Below are 18,417 nucleotides of genomic sequence, written 5' to 3' on the forward strand. Positions count from 1 at the left end.
TTCTATACTCATCAATTAGACATCAGTGGATTGATGACCAACATCAATCGACTGATCTCATCAGTAAATAGAACACACGAGTCTCACTCACTTCTATTCTTCTTTAAATAGACATCAATCGATTGATAAAACCATATCAATCGACTGATAGCCTGATCTGAATGTGTTTTCAGAGTATCAGACAATTGATTTCCATATCAATCAACTGATGCTCTTTTCTCAGCCTTCTCAAGATTAATTGATGCCAGATAAACCTCTTGTTCATTGGACTTTTGTGCTTGGAGCATCCTCATCTTCGGAGCTTCATCCATCTTTGCATCCGATCCTTAATTTGTTCAGGTTCCTTCTTTTACCAAGAATCTAGTCCTTGACCTTTTTGCACTTTCCTTGTCTTACTTCTGGTCTCCAACCTACAAGGACTTTTCCCATGCACACTTATTGCATAAGTAAGATCTCCTTTCATTTGCCTAATCTTAAATGCAATCAAACACCATAATTATATAATTTTTGGGTATGATTGCATCAATAGAAAATGCAATAGCACATTCTTCCCAAACCCTCAAGAATCAGTGCCTTCAAATCTCCATGATACCCCTTTTCTAGGGTTACTTTCAGGTTGAAAAAAACTTTCCAATTGACTGGTCTTACTCTCAATCAATTATCATGTCAGATTCGACCGTTCAAGCCTACAAAATGGCTCTTTTTCGCTCGACCAATTGATTGGTGAGCCATACTAATCGATTGTCAGCTTCCAATTGATTGGTCCTTTTGTTCGCGGAGAAAACAACTTCCAATTGATTGTCTTAATTGATTTAGAAGGTTTCTGTTCACAGGTATAACAATGCCCAATCGATTGCCCCAATCAATTAACATTGCCAATGGATTGCCCTAATCGATTTCTGCACCTTCTATGCTTCCGACATAATCTCCCAATTGATTAACTCAATCGATTGCTATGAGCCAATAGGTTGAGTCAATCAATTACTCAACCCTAAACTCAAAATCCGAGTTTAGGATTTACCAATTGATTGTCAACTCTTGCTAATCAATTGATACCCCTAAACTTAGCATTTTCAATGTTGAATTCATGTCTTGCATGATATCCAATTGATCTCAATCTACTCAGACTTTTTTCTGCCCAACATCCAGTCATCCATGATTTTTCGAGATTTCCCTTTGCCCAATACCTAATTAACCTTGACCTGTTCAGACTTTCTCGTTGCCTAGCATTGAATCAACCTCGACTTGTTATGGATTCCTCACTCATGTCAAGTGTCCGATCCTCCTTGCTCACTTAGATTTTTTATTCACTAAGTGTCCAATCCTTTTTGATCCACTTGAATTTTTCTCTTGCCAACTTCTCATTGGAATTCCAATCACTAAATATCCGATCCTCCATGATCCACTTGGACTTTTCTCTTGTGCTAAATGTCTGATCCTCCGTAATCCATTTAGAATTTTCGGCTGATCCATGCCAAGTATCTAGTTAACTATAACCTAATTGACTTCTTTCTCATGTATTATCAAATATTAATATCCAAATTTGAGTCAATTCGAGCTTGATCAACTTAGTCAATCATCACCTAAGATTGATGGCGCCAGTAACTACTACACTTATAATATTAATCTTTCAAGATTTACAGTTATAATATAACAATAATCAACTTATGTTGTCCATATTTAACGTGCAACCACACTTAATTTCAAAATTATATATGGGTGATTGAAAGATAAAAGCAAATAAGTTACGAAAGGCAGATCTTCAGATTAATGGACTACAAACTAACACAAAATAGTTTATATATTAAGGTATGTATGACAATAAATCAATTTTGTTATGTGTTTAGGTTTCTTATCCTTTTCATTGGCATGGTAGAAAAAGTATAAGAAAATGTGTTAGGTATTCAAGTAGCTATGCAAGTTGGGAGTCCAACGACCGCCTATAAACTGCATGTAATGAGAAACATAAATATTAAAAAAGAGACAATGAAATAAAAGAAGAAACAAAATTATAAGATATATATAAAACATTAATTAGTAATTGATTTTGCCAAGATTTCTTATGCGTTTGTTTTATATTTTTGAGAAATCAATTTAGCATAATATAGATGTTCTTTATTCTCGGTTAGAATCTTCTAATGATGAAAGCAAACTTCTGATGGGAATTTATGGCAAATTTTAAATTCCAAACGGGTAGAAGAGAAAACACTCCAGTATAATTTATTTTTTGAATTAAGGTCCTTTTTGGATTGCAAAGGTTGGATTGACTGACATTTTCATAAACTTTTCAACCCACGAAGTCTAAGCCAATTGTCAAATGGTGCAAGCTCCCAACTGCTAGAAACTTGGACGATTTATTTATTATTGTTACCAATTGCGGTAACAATGGAAGATTAACTTAGACGTCCGTCTGGAGTTGGATTCTTCAAAAAATCCAACGACCGACGGCGACTTGCGCCGACAAGGTCCACATAAAAATCTATGAAAAGATATTCCCACCGTCACGCACAGGCGATCAGAAACTGGCTGGATCCGGGAGAAGGGGATCCAACCGTCACGCACACAGGACGGTGACACGTGTACTCGATCGCATCGACTCTTATGGTCTCTAATTTTATTTATTTTTTTTATTTTTTATTTTCGAATAACAGAGGAATCATTCTAGAAACCTTGCAACTCGTGAAGAGCGCATGGTTTCCCCTTTTCCATCTTAATTCAATCTCTCTATAAATCTCCATGCCATCTCTGAACCCTAAATAGCTACAAGATCACTAGATTCTCTCAAACAAAATGGCAGCTTTGGCACTTTCATGCCCCTCTAACTCCTTGTACAGATCTTCCTTCTCCCCAATCGCTACTAAATCAACAGTAGTCGCTGTTCCTCGACTCAGGGTCTCGGCCTCTGCTGCCGCCGCCGCCGCTCCGGCGATGACCACGATGTACGACCTTCTCTCGGTGTCCCGGACCGCCGGGCCCAGCGAGATCCGCAAGGCGTACCGACGGGTGGCCCTTCGGTGGCACCCGGACGCGTGCCGCTCCGCCGGGGAGGAGCGCCGCTACGCGGAGCGCTTCATGGAGGCGCGGGAGGCCTACGAGGTGCTCTCCGACCCCGTCCGCCGCCGCGACTACGACCTGGCCCTCTCCGGGGGCCGCTGGGCCTCTGCCGTCGGCGCCGCCCCGGTCTTCCGCGAGCGGCGCCCTCGCGGGCGAGGAGGCGACGCGGCGGCGTTTGGGAATTGGGAAACGCAGCTGGACGGGCTCCGGAGGCGTTCGGCCGTCGCGGATGCCAGCGGGGAGGAGGAGACGTGGGGCGGCCGCGTGCGCCGGGCCCGCCGCGCCGCCGTCTAGTGGATTGAGTCCGTGGCGGCGCGATTGGCATCAATTAAAAGGCTCCGATCGAACGAGTGATTCCTGAATCGATTAGCCGGAGGCGACTCGATCGAAGAATCGACCTACAAATCTACAAAAAGGTCTTCAAATATCCAACAGAATCAAGAACATGAATCTTTCGGTTTATTGTAGATATTTGGTGCAAGTTTCATCGCCAAATATTATCAAGTGAATATAAATGAGGGAATTTTACAACAACAAAAAAAAAGAAAAATAAATAACTAAATTTAAATAAGCAAAGATGATTTTTTTTTTCATCAAAACAAATGTTTAAGTGAAGGTAGGAACATTAAAACCAGATGTCAAAAGCTTGCACATTTCTGAGCCCAACTCTGTGTTATGATGGATTTAATTATTAGAGCAAATTGTTGTAGGAATATTAGAAATTAGATTGGACTAGCCACTGTGCTGTGTCAGGGTCTATCTCTAATTTATGGGTGTAGAGCTTAATCATGGGTCAGGCGGCCGGGTTCATGGTACCTCTACTCTCATTCATGATTCAACCATGGAGAAGGGCAAACCTTGGTCTCTCTTTGAAAGCCACATTTTTCTTACTAGTTTGACACAAACGAAGGATTGGATCCATCAAACTTGGGACGAAGCAGTCCACAAGTGAATGTGATTATATACATGAGACAACCTTGCTAGGTTGCTTAGTGGTCTAGGGCGAGTTCCTACGGACTTAGCTGAGTTAGTGAGTAATAGGTTGATTGCTACATAAAGTCTTGGGGTCGAATCTCAGGATTGGCGGAGCGTAAATACCTGTAATCCGTATAAACTCACCCCACCTACCATTTGTCTTCTCAGTCACTGTGATTTACCTCCTCGGTGTTGGTACTGGAACGGATTGACGAGACGTTAGGGGTTAGCGTATTTGTCTTTTGCCATATTAGTGGTCTAGGGCAAACACCAACATAGTTGAAACGGTAGAACGTTGCATCAGTTGCAACATTAGGAAAATGAATGGATGTTCATTCATCTTCATCTTCCTCCAATGAATGTCATCAAAGCATCGATTACACTTGTTTCCTATTTATATTGACGTCCAAAAGCAATCGTGGATAACGGTGAGCAAAAGATAACGTCCTGTAGTCAGGATTTGATTCATGAAAAATCTAAGGAGATTCCAAATGATGATCTTCTCGGTAACAACAGTAACGTTTTCACCAACATCTTTTTCAATTTCTTCTCGAGAAATGATTATGAGTATTTACAATTTTATTTCCTATTTATTTTATGCTATTAGAGGCTACATAAACGTGTTTAGCGACCCTTGGGAGATGTTCAACCAAATTAGGAAAAGAGGTTGTGACTTTTGCTCATGACTTGAAGTAAGTGGTAGGATAGGGTAAAGATATAGGTTGAGAAAATAATGGCCCTTGGTCATGGTTCCTCCTGTGCTGTGAGGCTACCACTATGAAGTAAGATTGACAAACACAGATCTTTTATAAAAAGAGAAGTGAGAGAGATGAAAAATCAAAATTAAAATAATTTATTTTTCACTTTAATTTCACATGTATATCATTGAATTCAATTAATATGAAAAGAACTGGAAAATATCTTTTTTGGTACTTTTGAAATCTAGATTTATCCTTTCATTGTCTTAATCTTTTTTTCCTTAGTTGAGTCTCCCTTGCTGTCACCCTCATCTTCATCCTCATCCTCATCCTCTTGCTTCTTAGATTGATCTCATCCATTACTTTTAGTTTATTGGGTTGATCAAGTACACTTATCCACAAATATATTGGGCGAACTAATTTAACACTATTCTTTGATTACACATTTGACAAATTACACATCCTTTTCCTAGTTTTCAAGTCGGCCATATTTTGATTTTGATTATTATTAGTTGTTGTTGTTGGGATTGACATCCAATAAAAAGTATTTAAAATCTTTATACAAATTAATTTGATTTTAGATATGAATTGATTGTAATCCCACCTGCCAAACTGCCAAACTGCCAAACTAGGAGGAAACATCACCCCGAGTAACAGTGCAATTACAGATATTTAATGATGAATCTTAAGTTTAATAAAGGGTAGTTCAGTGCACGAAATTTTCGTCATATGAAATTTTAAAGAAGAATTCATTATATATAATCTTATCCTACTTTTTATAAAAAACTATTTTCAAAATTCAAATCTATAATCTTTTGATCATATGACAATAATTTTATCATTACGTCGAGACTTCCTATTTAAATTTTACTAGTAATTGATGAATTTTTATTAAAATTTCTTATAATCGATAGAAAATCGGTCATTTCAAAAATTAATCCATATAAATTGAATACATATATTAAAAAAAATCAACAATACATGATTTTTTTTTTGTTTTTTTATTTTGTTAAGGAGAAAAAGTGAATGGATTTTAGTTGACTCTGTGGACTTACAACTTGCCAACTAATTTTGTTACACGTGGAAAATAAGTGTTCAGTACAACGTTTGATTTATCTTAATAATAATTGCACTAAAAATAATTCCAATTTATATATTTTTTTCTCACTTTTCTTTTGTTTTTCTTTGTCGAATAGAATTCATCCCGACCACACAATCATAATTAGGTGGATAAGAAATTTCACCGACTTCCATTGTACATTTATTAGGATCACACTTAGACAACTAAAGGGATATTTGGTTTAAGGGAATAGAAATAAAGAATGAGAATAGTAATCAATATTAATGTTTGGATTACAACAATAGGAATATAAATGAGAGAATGATTCCTTATTAGTGAGTAATAACTTATTCTGATATCCCACCCCTTCAATCATCCATTCCTATATTTACAGCAATCACAATTTCTCATTAATATCAAAAATACTCTTAACCTAATTTTCCATCGCATTTCTCTCCTCTCCTCTTTGCAACCTATTCTCGAACGACCCCAACGCCGCTCGACGCTGAACGTCGTCACCTCGCCGAACGCCTCCACCTCGTCGAACGCCCGCCACCTCGCCTCCTGCGCGATGCTCCGTGCTCCCGCCTCTGTAGCACGACTGAACTCCGCGGTCACCGGTGCCGCGCCGCCGCAGAAGGTGTGCACGTCGGTGTCTAGCTCGCCGAAGAAGCGCTGCTGCGAGTACTTCAAGAAGCACGGTCCGTACCACATGTACCCCTCCGTCTTGTTGGGGCACTCGTTCGCTATGGCTCGCCCCGCTGTGGCGAGGCACGCCGCGCACTCGCCGCGAGTCGCATCGTCCCCGGTGCAGAGCCCGAGGCCGTACATCCTATCGCCGCTGTCTCCGGCGGAAGAGCTGTAGAAGCCCGTCGCCGGAGCTTGAGCACTCAGGTCGTCGAAGAGGCCTCTTAAATTGGCCGTCCTCGCGCTGAGGTCGTCGGATTGCACGTCCAAGCTCGAGCACTGGCTCCGGATGATGTACGTGCTCAAGTTGTTGGGGTAATTGCCGAAGAACGGAGTGGGCTCGTACCTTATCCAACAGCTCGGGGAGAGATACCGCCACCCTTTCCTCTGGATGCAACAGTTCTCGATGGCCGCCAGACTCGCCGTCAAGCACCTCCGGCAGCCGTCGGGGCTCAGGTCGGCCGTGCACTGAGCCAGGGCGAACAGGGGATACATATCCGACACGTTGGTGGCAAACATGAGCGGTCGTCGCTGGGGCGCCGCCTGCACCAAATCGGACAATATGTTGAACGCCATCCGCGAACTGGTTACCTCCAAGGGGTTGGTCATGTTGAATCCGTCAGCGTCGACGACGCCGAAGAAGTTTGCATCAGAGTAGCGGAGGTGGCACTGGTTGTAGTAGATGATCGCTCGACGAACTCCCGGGCAGCTTTGGTTGGCGCCGGCGACGGCCGTCTGGATGCAGCTCTGGCAGTTGGAGCCGGAGAGGTCGCCTTGGCACATGTATAAGCCGTAGACGGAGTCTCTACCGGCTCCGGCGGTGGCGTTGGTGGAGTTAGAGTTGGAGGAAAGGAAAGTGAGGGAGGACAAGAGCCCGCTTAGGCTTCTGCCAAAGCTGCTACTCAAGTTGTAGGCGTCGCCGTCGCAATCTGCTCTGAAAGGGTTCGCTGCCATGGCCGCTGTGGGAGCTTGGAGAAGGAGCAGGAACCGGATCAGGCCGAGGAGGAAGCTAAACTTTCTGCTGCTCCACATCTTGAAACTCTTTATGCAATTGATCTGCTTCAAACCAATGTACATTTATAGATAAACCAATGTATATTATAGATAAACTCTTTAATGTATTAACTAATAAGGGTAAAATTGAAAATTTATTTGATTCTCATTACTAATGTTGATTCGAAACAAATATTATCAATTATAATCATATTCATTCCAGATTTTGAACTAAACGCTGATAATACAATCCTGATTCCCATTCCCATTGACTTCATAATCAAACCCATTTCCATTCCGATTGATAAATTTGAACCAAACGCTCCCTAAATATTTCGTTGTGCAACTAAATAGGAACCCTATTTTCTCATAGATTGGCAATAAAAATAAATTTGATATTAAATTTATGACGAATCCATTCTCATCATAGATTTATGATGAAAATTAATTTTTATCATAAATCTGCGACTAAAATTGGATTTTGTGGCCAAATTATGATATACAGTATTTTACAATAATTTTATAATGAAAATTTCATCACAAAACATAAATTTTTTACTCGTAATTTGTTTATTTCTACATGTTACCATGTATACAAATATCATATTCCAAACTTATTTATAACGAACACAACTCAACAACACATCATACACAATGAAACAATTAACATTTCAACATTCCAAACAAGTCCTATTTCTACATGTCAAAACAAACCTATCCAAAATGAACCATATTCCAAAATGAAACCATATCAAAATAAGTCAAAATAAACATATTCATACAAATCATGCATACAAGTCATATCCAAAAATATAACATTCCAATCTAACATTATTCAAGTTCAACAAGTCATCAAATCCAAATGAAAATATCCCATACCAAACAGTCTCAAATCAATAGAAAGATACAAAAATAAATCATCGTCCTCTTTTTCCTTGATAGACGTTTCTTTCTCCCATTCTTTTTTTTTCTTGCATCAGAAAACAACAAACAAAAAGTATCATTTTTAACCAGAAAGAAAATTCGATAAACTAACACAAAACTTAATATGTAAAGACTTACTTCCTCCTACATGAATTTTTAATTCCACCACCTTCCTTTGTCTTACCAACCCTATTAGAATCAAATTAATTGTACTAATACAAAGAAGAAAAATATGAAAATAAAGGATTCATAAACTCAATCTTATAACAAATGATCAAAAATATTAATTTTGAGACAAATAATATTTATACACAATAAATTCATGAAGAACTACCACCACCACCACCACAACCATCATCATCATCACCATTTTCATCAAAACCGAGAGGAATCTGACTTATAATGAAGCCTAACTAAAGATGTCACATTATGAAATCCTATTGTTAGCGCAATTCTCTCATTTCTTGATCCTTTTGGAATATTATCCTCTTCAAATTGCTAACCTCTTCAGTCAAGTTTTCTATTTGTGCCCTTACTGCTAGTGGATTGGAAGAAAATGTACTAGCAACTCTATAGGTTATGCTGAAAAAACTCATTCTCAATATTTTTCCCCCTTTTGGTCCCCCACTTGCCTCCAACCATAAACTCATATTATTACCGTGGGAGTGACTCTCTACGTGTGTAAACATGCTTTCGAAAAACATACAACGGAAGCGAAACAAATTTCTAATTATTACAACACACATCACACGCAACCACAAAAACATACATGTATAAGACATAACCATAGATTAAAACTTTGTTTAGGAATTATACCTGTCGGATGACGTTTAACGAAAATGGCATCAACTAGCAAACCTCACAAGACTTGCCTCTATTCATATTCACGTTGAGTTTTCTTCAAGACGACTTTCTAAAGTCACAAGTTTCGTCTCTGTTTTGGTACTAACCAAAGGAAAGAGATAATGTTATACGAGAGAAGACCCCATGACTCAAGGTGGTGCTTGATGCCGTGAGAAAAGCGACTGTCACTCGTTCACATCAAATTAATTTATTTATACTCAACCGAACCCCCTTAACCTACACTAAGTAGTATAGTAGCGGACCGAATCGTCTCTCACGCGGAACTAATGATAAGACGTTTACTTTCAGACAAGATCGAACAATGGGGATTTTGTTTTGGGATTTTCTAAACCTAATGCAATAAATGAAATTCTAACTAACCAACGAAGCTGAACTCATAGCGTTGTGTCACTCTACACTATGAATAACACCATAAACAAGTATAACAAACAAGCATGAATGAAAATAACCAACAATCCTATCTAACTATCAACGTTGAACCTACTCCGCATTGCCACTATACAACATAAACATCAACATTAATAGGCATGATAAATAGGGATGACAGCGGGTCTAGGTTGGGGTGAGTTTGGCCAATTTAAACATCTTTTCCTATTTTCAAGTTGGCCATATTAGAAATTAGATTGGACTAGCACTGTGTTGTGTCATGAAGTTCCTACGTACGAGCTTGCTAGGTTGCAAATTGTTGTAGGAATATTAGCAAATTGTTGTGATTATATATATGAGACAACCTTGCTAGGTTGCTTAGTGGTCTAGGGTAAGTTCCTACGGGCTTAGTTGAGTTGGTAAATGACAAGTTGATTGCTACATAAGGTCTTGGGGTCGAATTTCAGGACTGGTGGTGTGTAAATACCTGTAACCCGTATAAGCTCACCTCACCTGTCACTTATCTTCTCAGTTACTGTGATTTACTTCTTTGGTGTTAATCTTGGGACGTACTGACAGAGGCACTGGGGCTAGTGTATTCACCATTTGCCATATTAGTGGTCTAGGGCAAACACCAACATAATTTAAACTTGTTTAGCGACCCTTGGGAGATGTTAAACCAAATTAGGAAACGAGGTTGTGACTTTTGCTCATGACTTGAAGTAAGTGGTAGGATAGGGCAAAGATATAGGTTGAGAAAATAATGGCTCTTGGTCATGGTTCCTCTTGTGCTGTGAGGCTACCACTATCAAGTAAGATTAGCAAACACAGATATTTTATAAAAACGGAGAGTGAGAGAGATGAAAAATCAAAATTAAAATAATTTATTTTTCACGTTAATTTCACATGTATATCATTGTATTCAATTAATATGAAAAGAACTGAAGAATATCTTTTTTGGTAGTATTTTCATGTTTATGTTTTTTTGGTAATAATCAAAATCAAAATATGCCGACTTGAAAATAGGCAAAGGATGTGCAATTTGTCAAATGTGTAATTAAAGAATAGTGTGAATTTAGTTCGCCCAATAGATTTGTGGATAAGTGTACTTGATGAACCCAATAAACTAAAAGTAATGGATGAGATCAATCTAAGAAGCAAGGAGGATGAGGATGACAGCAAGGAAGACTCAACTAAGGAAAAAGATTAAGACAATGAAAGGATAAATCTAGATCTCAAAAGTACCAAAAAAAAAAAAAGATATTTATCAATGGGTACCAAAAAAAGTATCTATTGATAAATTAAAGAAATAAATATTAAGTAGATGCTATATATGAGATCGGATATCTATTTTGTCATGTGCATGGTTAGCAGATATCAAAGTAACCCAAGACAAGGGCATTGGACTACCGTAAAGTAAATAGTACCTGAGAATGACTAGAGATTATATACTGGTTTACCAGGCAAATGATTTGCTTCCTGTGAGTTACACGGATTCGGATTTCTAATCAGATAGGGACAATAGTAAGTCAACCTTAGAGTTTTGTGTTCATTTTAGGAAGTGGAGACATAACAATGGAGAAGTGTTAAGCAAAAATGTATTTCAGACTCCACTATGGAAGCAGATATGTGGCAACCTCAGAGGCAGCCATAGAAGCTGAATGACTCATTAACTTCATGATGGACTTAGATGTGATTCTTGATTTGCCCAAAATTATTTGGTACAGTAGCAAACTCGAAGGAACTACGAGCCCATAATGCAAGTAAACACATAGAGCGTAAGTACCACCCAATACGAGACATCGTATAACGAGAAGTTGTTGTCACCTAGATTGCATCAGGAGATAACCTGGATCCTTTCACTAAGGCCCTTAAGGCAAGAGCTTTTGATGGGTATGTTGAGGGGATGAAAATCAGATGTATGGCAGCATATATAACAGCATAGTCTTTTAGTATGAGTGGGAGATCGTTAAAATGTATACTAAAAGTCTAGCTTTTTGTATAAATACTTAGTTTGAAATAAGAATCACATTAGTCAAATATCTGCATTTATGTTAAATGAGTTGTCCATTTAATTTACATTGTAGATAACATTGTGTGAGGTGCTACACAGAAGATCATGTTATCAATTTCTTATAAATTATAAATAGTAGCTGATCCTGTCCGAACGCTGAATCAACGGACGTTGGGCACGTGGCGCTCTCGAATGGATGACGTAGATCTCCGACCGGTCGTAAGGAGCTCCGGCGAACCTGCAAAGAAGTCAGACCGGGAAGGGGTTCCCGGCGACGACCCTCTGACGCTCAAGTCAGGCAAGTGGACAACAAAGAAGTGGCTCTTAATCTCCCAGAATGCGTACCTCCGGCGAAGTGTGAGGCTCCTTATATAGAGCTGGGAAGGGGCTCACACACACATACCGAGGTGAATACGTGTCCTCAGCCCATACCTCAGCATAAGCTTGTCAGAGAAGCTTACCTGACACCATAATGCTACAGTCCGAGCACATCTCTGATGGGACAGCGGAACCCTCTACCATAAGATCCTGAGTATGGCCTGATCATCGAACATACCCGCTGTCAGAAGGTGTTCCCTTGTCCTCTTCTCCTTTTACCCCATGCTGAGCATCCGGCCGGCCGGCAGTCACCTCACGTCCGACTGGTCGTATATGCTGGTCCGCTCGGGAGATTCTCGGACGTGTGCTCTATGGACTGTTCGCAGTATTGCTACTTTATGCCTTCGGCTGAACGAGCTACCCGATCGGCCCGTCGACCCTATTCCCGGCGTCGGAGACTCGACTCCCCCGTCAGGTTCTTTGCTTTCGATTAGACCCGGTCGGCCGGTCGGTCCACCCCTATCCGATCGGCCATTTGACCTTTTGACTTCCACGTGGCGTTGACTCCCCTCACAAAGGGGCTCCTCTGTCCTCACCTCCGGATCACTTGCCTCCTCTTCAAGTCCAGTCGAAGGAGGCGATTAGTCTGACTGACTGGACCGCCAGTCACACCGAGCGGCGCATCCGTGCAACTATTCTCCGCTCGGACTATACGGTGGTAGCTGTAACGTCAGTCAACGCCATCATCCGTCGGATCTCCTCGGAAGTTGCGCCAATCTCCGTCATTAAGGCCGAGCACGCGCTCTGCGCCTCGATAAGGCGCTTATTAAATGCTTCCCTGTGGCGGAATGCCACGTGGCCTTGCTGACATCAGCGTACGGCGGCGCGCGCTGTGGGTGATGAGATCGAGGCGGTTCGAAATGGACGGCGCAATGCGTGCTCCGATTCTCGCGACCTGGATCCAACGGTGGAGGCCGCTTGGGTTCTACCCTATAAAGCCTTCTCTTCTTTCCTTCGCCTCACTTCTGCTGTCGCGTGCCTCCCGCTTCGTCCTTCTCAGTGCTCCGGCGATCCTGTTTTTCTGCTCCCCGACGATCTCCGGCGTTCTTCCTTCGATCCTCCTTCTCCGTAAGGTTCTTCCTCTGCTATACCTTTGGTTCCCAGCGTTTTCTTTGCATTTCTTTCCCACGTTTTCGTCCGCTCGGCCAATGGCTAGCTCTTCCCAGCCACAAGACCAAGCCATCGACCCATGGTATACTACCATGGAATCACGCTTTGACCGGCGCGAAGTCGACATTTTGATAAATGAATTTGAAATTCCTTCCGACCTCGAACTTATCCTACCCACTCCCTCCGCTCGGCCACACAAACTGCCGCGCGGAGCTTTTTGTGTTTTCCGCGACCAGTTCACAACCGGTCTGCGATTTCCGATTTATCCCTTTATCATCGATGTTTGCAATTTTTTCGACGTTCCGCTCGGAAGTCTTGTTCCCAATACTTTCCGCCTTCTGTGCGGTGTTGTCGTCCTATTCAAAATCCATAATATTCCCCTTCGACCGGAGGTTTTCTACTATTTCTACTACCCTAAACAGTCTGAGCCAGACACTTACATGTTCCAGGCTCGGCCCGGTTTAGTTTTCTTCAATAAACTTCCTTCTTCCAATAAGCATTGGAAAGAATTCTACTTCTATATTCGCCTTCCCGAGCGGGCTCCCTTCCGAACACAATGGCAGGTTGGCAATCCTCTTTCCCCCGAACTCAAAAGGTTCAAGACCCGGCCGGATTATCTTCATACCTCCAATATGCTCGTCGATCTGCGGGTTGATATCAACAAATTCCTTCCAGAAGGGGTTATGTACATATTCGGCCTGAGTCCGATCAGAACCCCACTCCCGAGCGGCTTCGGTAAGAATTTTACTTGGTGAATTCATTTTAATTGCTAACTGATTTTCTCTGTTTTCCTTTGCAGTGAACATTGTCATGGAGTCGGTGATGGCCGGAATCTTGAAGAGAAAGGCAGCGGCGCTCGAAGCCGCGGCTGCAAAGGAGATGGAGGCACTGGGTATCGCGCCGGTCGACTCTCATGAGGGGGAGAGTGGGACTCATGAAGAGTCGGCCGCTTAGACCTCTCACCAGGATGTGGCCAGAGGAGCTACCCCCAGCGGAGGACCAACGGCTCAAGAGGAAGGCTCCGTTCGGGAGGAAGAGCGCCCCCGACAAAAGAAGCGCCGAGTGGAGACTCCAGTCCGTTCGGCTACTTCCGCGGTCCAACGCTCCGCACGGACCACTTCTGATCTCCGTGGCAAAGGCCCAGCTGTTGAAGCGATCTCGTCCGATCAGACCCCCTCTCAGCTGGATGCATCCGCGGACCCACTAGAGGCCATCCCCGTCAACGTCCTTCCGCCCGCTCCTCATCCTGTCCAGTGTTCAACCATCTTATCTCAATTTTCGGCGCCGGCCTTCGACCCTCTTCCCTCCTCCGACCGGACTACCCCCGGCCATGGCCGCACTGTCCGGGTCACACTTCACCTCCCGACTGAAGAATTGCTACCTGAGGCCGATCGTCCAACCGTGCCTGAGCACACCATCACCCTGAAGGAGCCCCTAGCCGAAATGTGGGCCGACGCTCGGGCGCGCGTCGCGCTGATCCCCCTTCGCAATTTGGCTAACAGCCACATGCAAGAGGCCACCGGGGTAAGTGCATTTTCACAAGTCCTTTACTCATTATTTCCGATCGGCTACTAACAATTTTTCTTTTGTCAGAGATGGGTGGAGGAGATAGCTGTCTCCAACCGCTTGGCGATGGTGGATGAAGAATTAAGAAAACTGAAGGCGACAGGCGGTCCGTCCGGCTCTCAGGGCCCTTCTTACTCTGAGCTGCAGAAAGAGCTCAAGCAGGCTCAAGATTTGTTGGCGGCCGAGCAGAAGAAGACGGCTGATCAGGCCCACACTTTGGTCGAGCTCGAGCGGCAAGTAAAAATGCTCGACCAAAAAATAAGCCTAGCCACCACTCGGAAGAATACGGCTATCTCCGACCTGGAGAAAAAGAACATAGAGGCTCGAGGCTTGGAGCAGAAGGTGAAAGAGCTAATGGACCAACTGGCCGGTGAGAGGGCTATCCGATCGGATGAGGTGGCGAAGCTCGGGGCGGCTTTACAAGAACACAAGGCAGCCGTCGATGCTTCCCGAGCGGCTTTTAAAGAATACCAGGAAGCCGAACCAGGCCGGGTCGTTGCCCTGAGATAAAATTACATCCGTTCGGCCGAATTTTCAGAGAAGGTTTGCAAGCGGATGTACGTGGCCTTCAAGCTAGCCATGAATGCCACGACAGAATACTTGAAGTCCAAGGGGCAACTTCCCGAGTCCGCCGTCATCCCAGCTAAGGACCAGGCGGCACTTCTCAACAACATCCCGTCGAGTCTTTATGATTATATAGAATAGGAGTCCATATGTAATTCTGCCGCTCGACTAAAAACTGTTATCTTTTGTAATTTGGCCGCTCGGCTTTAGTTTATTTAATTTCATCCTTGCTTCTTTTGCTAGTCAATATGTATGTTGTCCGCTCGCCTATTATCACACCTCGTGTTTCAAAGGGATTTTTATGAAGTTTTTTACGTAACCTTTCCGCTCGGCTAAATATGTCCTGCTTCGACAGAAGAGGTTGTTCGCTGTCTGTTGATGTACCTTTGGGTACTGGGCCGAGCGGAATGTATAAGCGGTCAAATGATATTGACGGCGAGTACCTTTGGATACTTGCTCACAAGTCCTCTTTATCGCCTTCGTCCGACCGGAGGGTTTATAGTCGCCGGCTCGACTCTCGATATTTAACGTCGGAGCTTGACGGTCTTCTGCTTGGAGGGTTTATAGTCGCCGGCTCGACTCTCGATGTTTAACGTCGGAGCTCGACGGTCTTCCGCTCGGAGGGTTTATAGTCGCCGGCTCGACTCTCGATATTTAACGTCGGAGCTTGACGGCCTTCCGCTCGGAGGATTTATAGTCGCCGGCCGACTCTCGATATTTAACGTCGGAGCTCGACGGTCTTCCGCTCGGAGGGTTTTTAGTCGCCGACTCGACTCTCGATATTTAACGTCGGAGCTCGACGGCCTTCCGCTCGGAGGGTTTATAGTCGCCGGCTCGACTCTCGATATTTAACGTCGGAGCTCGACGGTCTTCTGCTCGGAGGGTTTACAGTCGCCGGCTCGACTCTCGATATTTAACGTCGGAGCTCGACGGTCTTTCGCTCGGAGGGTTTATAGTCGCCGGCTCGACTCTCGATATTTAACGTCGGAGCTCGACGGTCTTCCGCTCGGAGGGTTTACAGTCGCCGGCTCGACTCTCGATATTTAACGTCGGAGCTCGACGACCTTTTAAGGCTAATTTCAACACTGCCACTCGACGAAGATTAGCGAATGCACCTTTTATCATTTTACTTCCTGCATTACAAGGACATAGGCGACCAAAAGATACACAAAATGAATTACATCGGCGCACCTCTCACCCCGCTCGGTACGGCTGGAGATGATTTGCGCTCCATGGTCGATCCAGCTGCCGTCCGTCTTCATCCTCCAAGTAATAAGCACCTGAGCGGAACTTTTCGATGACTTTGAAGGGGCCTGCCCAAGGAGCTTCCAGCTTGCCCACGTCCCCGACCGGCTTCACTTTCTTCCACACTAGGTCTCCGACCTGGAATGCTCTGGGGATTACACGCCGATTGTAATTTTGCTTCATTCGCTGCCGGTATGTCATCAGCCGAACGGTCGCCTTGTCTCGGTTTTCATCGATCAAGTCCAACTCCATGTTCCTCCGCTCGGCGTTGTCGTCATCATAGTTCTGGATCCGGATGGATTCGACGCCGACTTCGATCGGGATAACTGCTTCGCCGCCGTACACCAAATGAAATGGCGTCACGCCTGTTCCTTCCTTTGGGGTCGTGCGGATAGCCCATAGGACGCACGCCACTTCATCCGCCCAGCTTCCTCCCAAATGGTCGAGCCGAGCACGCAGAATGCGAAGAATTTCTCGGTTGGCTACTTCGGCTTGACCATTGCTTTGGGGATACACCACGGACGTGAAGTGTTACTCAATGTCGTAGCTTTTGCACCATTCTTCAAGCAACTTTCCCGCGAACTGCCGCCCGTTATCAGAAACAAGTGGACGGGGGACGCCAAACCGGCAGATGATGTGCTGCCATATAAACTTTTTGACCATCTGCTCGGTGATCTTGGCCAGTGGCTCAGCCTCCATCCATTTGGAAAAATAGTCGACCGCCACCAGCAGGAACTTCCGTTGACCGGTCGCCATAGGAAAGGGACCCACAATATCCATTCCCCACTGGTCGAACGGATAGGATACGGTAGATGCTTTCATTTCCTCCGCCGGTCGGTGGGAGAAGTTGTGATACTTCTGGCAGGAAAGGCATGTCGCGACGGTCCGGGCGGCATCTGCTTGCAGGGTTGGCCAGAAGTATCCGGCCAGCAGGATCTTCTTGGCCAGCGATCGTCCGCCCGGATGCCCTCCACACGATCCTTGATGCACTTCTTGGAGGATGTACGTCACGTCCTCCGAGCTTACACACTTTAACAGTGGTCGGGAGAAAGCTTTCTTGTAGAGTTGGTCTCCAATGAGAGTAAACCGACCGGCTCTCCTCCTTAATAGTTGGGTTGCTTCCCGATCAGACGGTGTTGCCCCCGACCGAAGAAACTCCGCAATGGTTGTCCTCCAATCACTCGGAAACTCGAGGCCCTCCATCCGGTCGACGTGCGCCACCAAAGCTACTTGTTCAATGGGCGGCTGGATGACGACCGGTGATATTGAACTTGCCAGTTTGGATAGCTCGTCCGCTGCCTGGTTCTCCGCTCGGGGTATCTTCTGGATAATAACCTCTCTGAAGTCGGCTTTGAATTTTTCGAAGGCTTGAGCGTAGAGCTTAAGCTGAGCATTGTTGATCTCAAAAGTGCCTGAGAGTTGTTGAGCAGCCAGCTGGGAGTCCGAGTGGAGTGTGACCCGACCGGCGCCTACATGCCGGGCTACTTGCAAGCCTGCTATAAGGGCTTCATACTCCGCTTCGTTATTCGTAGCTCTGTAGTCCAGCCGGACGAATAGATGCATCCGCTCTCCTTGTGGAGATAGCAATACTACGCCAATCCCGCTCCCGAGCCGAGTGGACGATCCATCCACAAATAGTTTCCACATGACCTCGGGCTCTGGCCTTTGTACTTCGGTGACAAAATCTGCCAATGACTGCGCCTTTATCGCCGAACGGGGTTGATATTGAATGTCGAATTCGCTCAACTCCGTGGTCCACTTAATAAGCCGTTCGGACGCTTCTGGGTTCAACAGCACTCTTCCCAATGGGCTATTCATCCGAACGATGATAGTATGCGCCAAAAAATAAGGGCGAAGCCTCCGAGCAGCTAGGACCAAAGCAAACGCTAGTTTCTCGAGCCCAGTGTAGCGAGATTCAA

At 44.1% G+C, this 18,417-nt stretch overlaps 2 protein-coding genes across 2 annotated transcripts; one reads left to right on the forward strand and one right to left on the reverse strand.

Moving 5' to 3' along the window:
• The first annotated feature begins 2,790 nt into the window (after positions 1–2,790).
• On the forward strand, positions 2,791–3,348 carry LOC121996136 (chaperone protein dnaJ 20, chloroplastic-like). Its single transcript, XM_042549980.1, has one exon. The coding sequence runs from the start codon at positions 2,791–2,793 to the stop codon at positions 3,346–3,348; it is 558 nt and encodes a 185-aa protein (XP_042405914.1).
• A 2,807-nt stretch (positions 3,349–6,155) lies between these two features.
• Positions 6,156–7,428, reverse strand: LOC121996145 (cysteine-rich repeat secretory protein 38-like). The gene is made up of 2 exons (XM_042549990.1): positions 6,261–7,428; positions 6,156–6,169 (listed from the first exon to the last, which is right to left on the reverse strand). Exons 1-2 carry the CDS (start codon positions 7,426–7,428, stop codon positions 6,156–6,158), a joined length of 1,182 nt encoding a protein of 393 aa, XP_042405924.1.
• Between the last annotated feature and the right edge of the window lie 10,989 nt (positions 7,429–18,417).

This window comes from Zingiber officinale, chromosome 1A (genome assembly GCF_018446385.1).
Source record: "Zingiber officinale cultivar Zhangliang chromosome 1A, Zo_v1.1, whole genome shotgun sequence".
NCBI lineage: Eukaryota > Viridiplantae > Streptophyta > Magnoliopsida > Zingiberales > Zingiberaceae > Zingiber > Zingiber officinale.

Bases quoted from the DNA above. Each gene is read 5' to 3' on its own strand.
- LOC121996136 (XM_042549980.1), top strand. From the start codon at position 2,791: ATGGCAGCTTTGGCACTTTCATGCCCCTCTAACTCCTTGTACAGATCT.
- LOC121996145 (XM_042549990.1), bottom strand. From the start codon at position 7,428: ATGGCAGCGAACCCTTTCAGAGCAGATTGCGACGGCGACGCCTACAAC.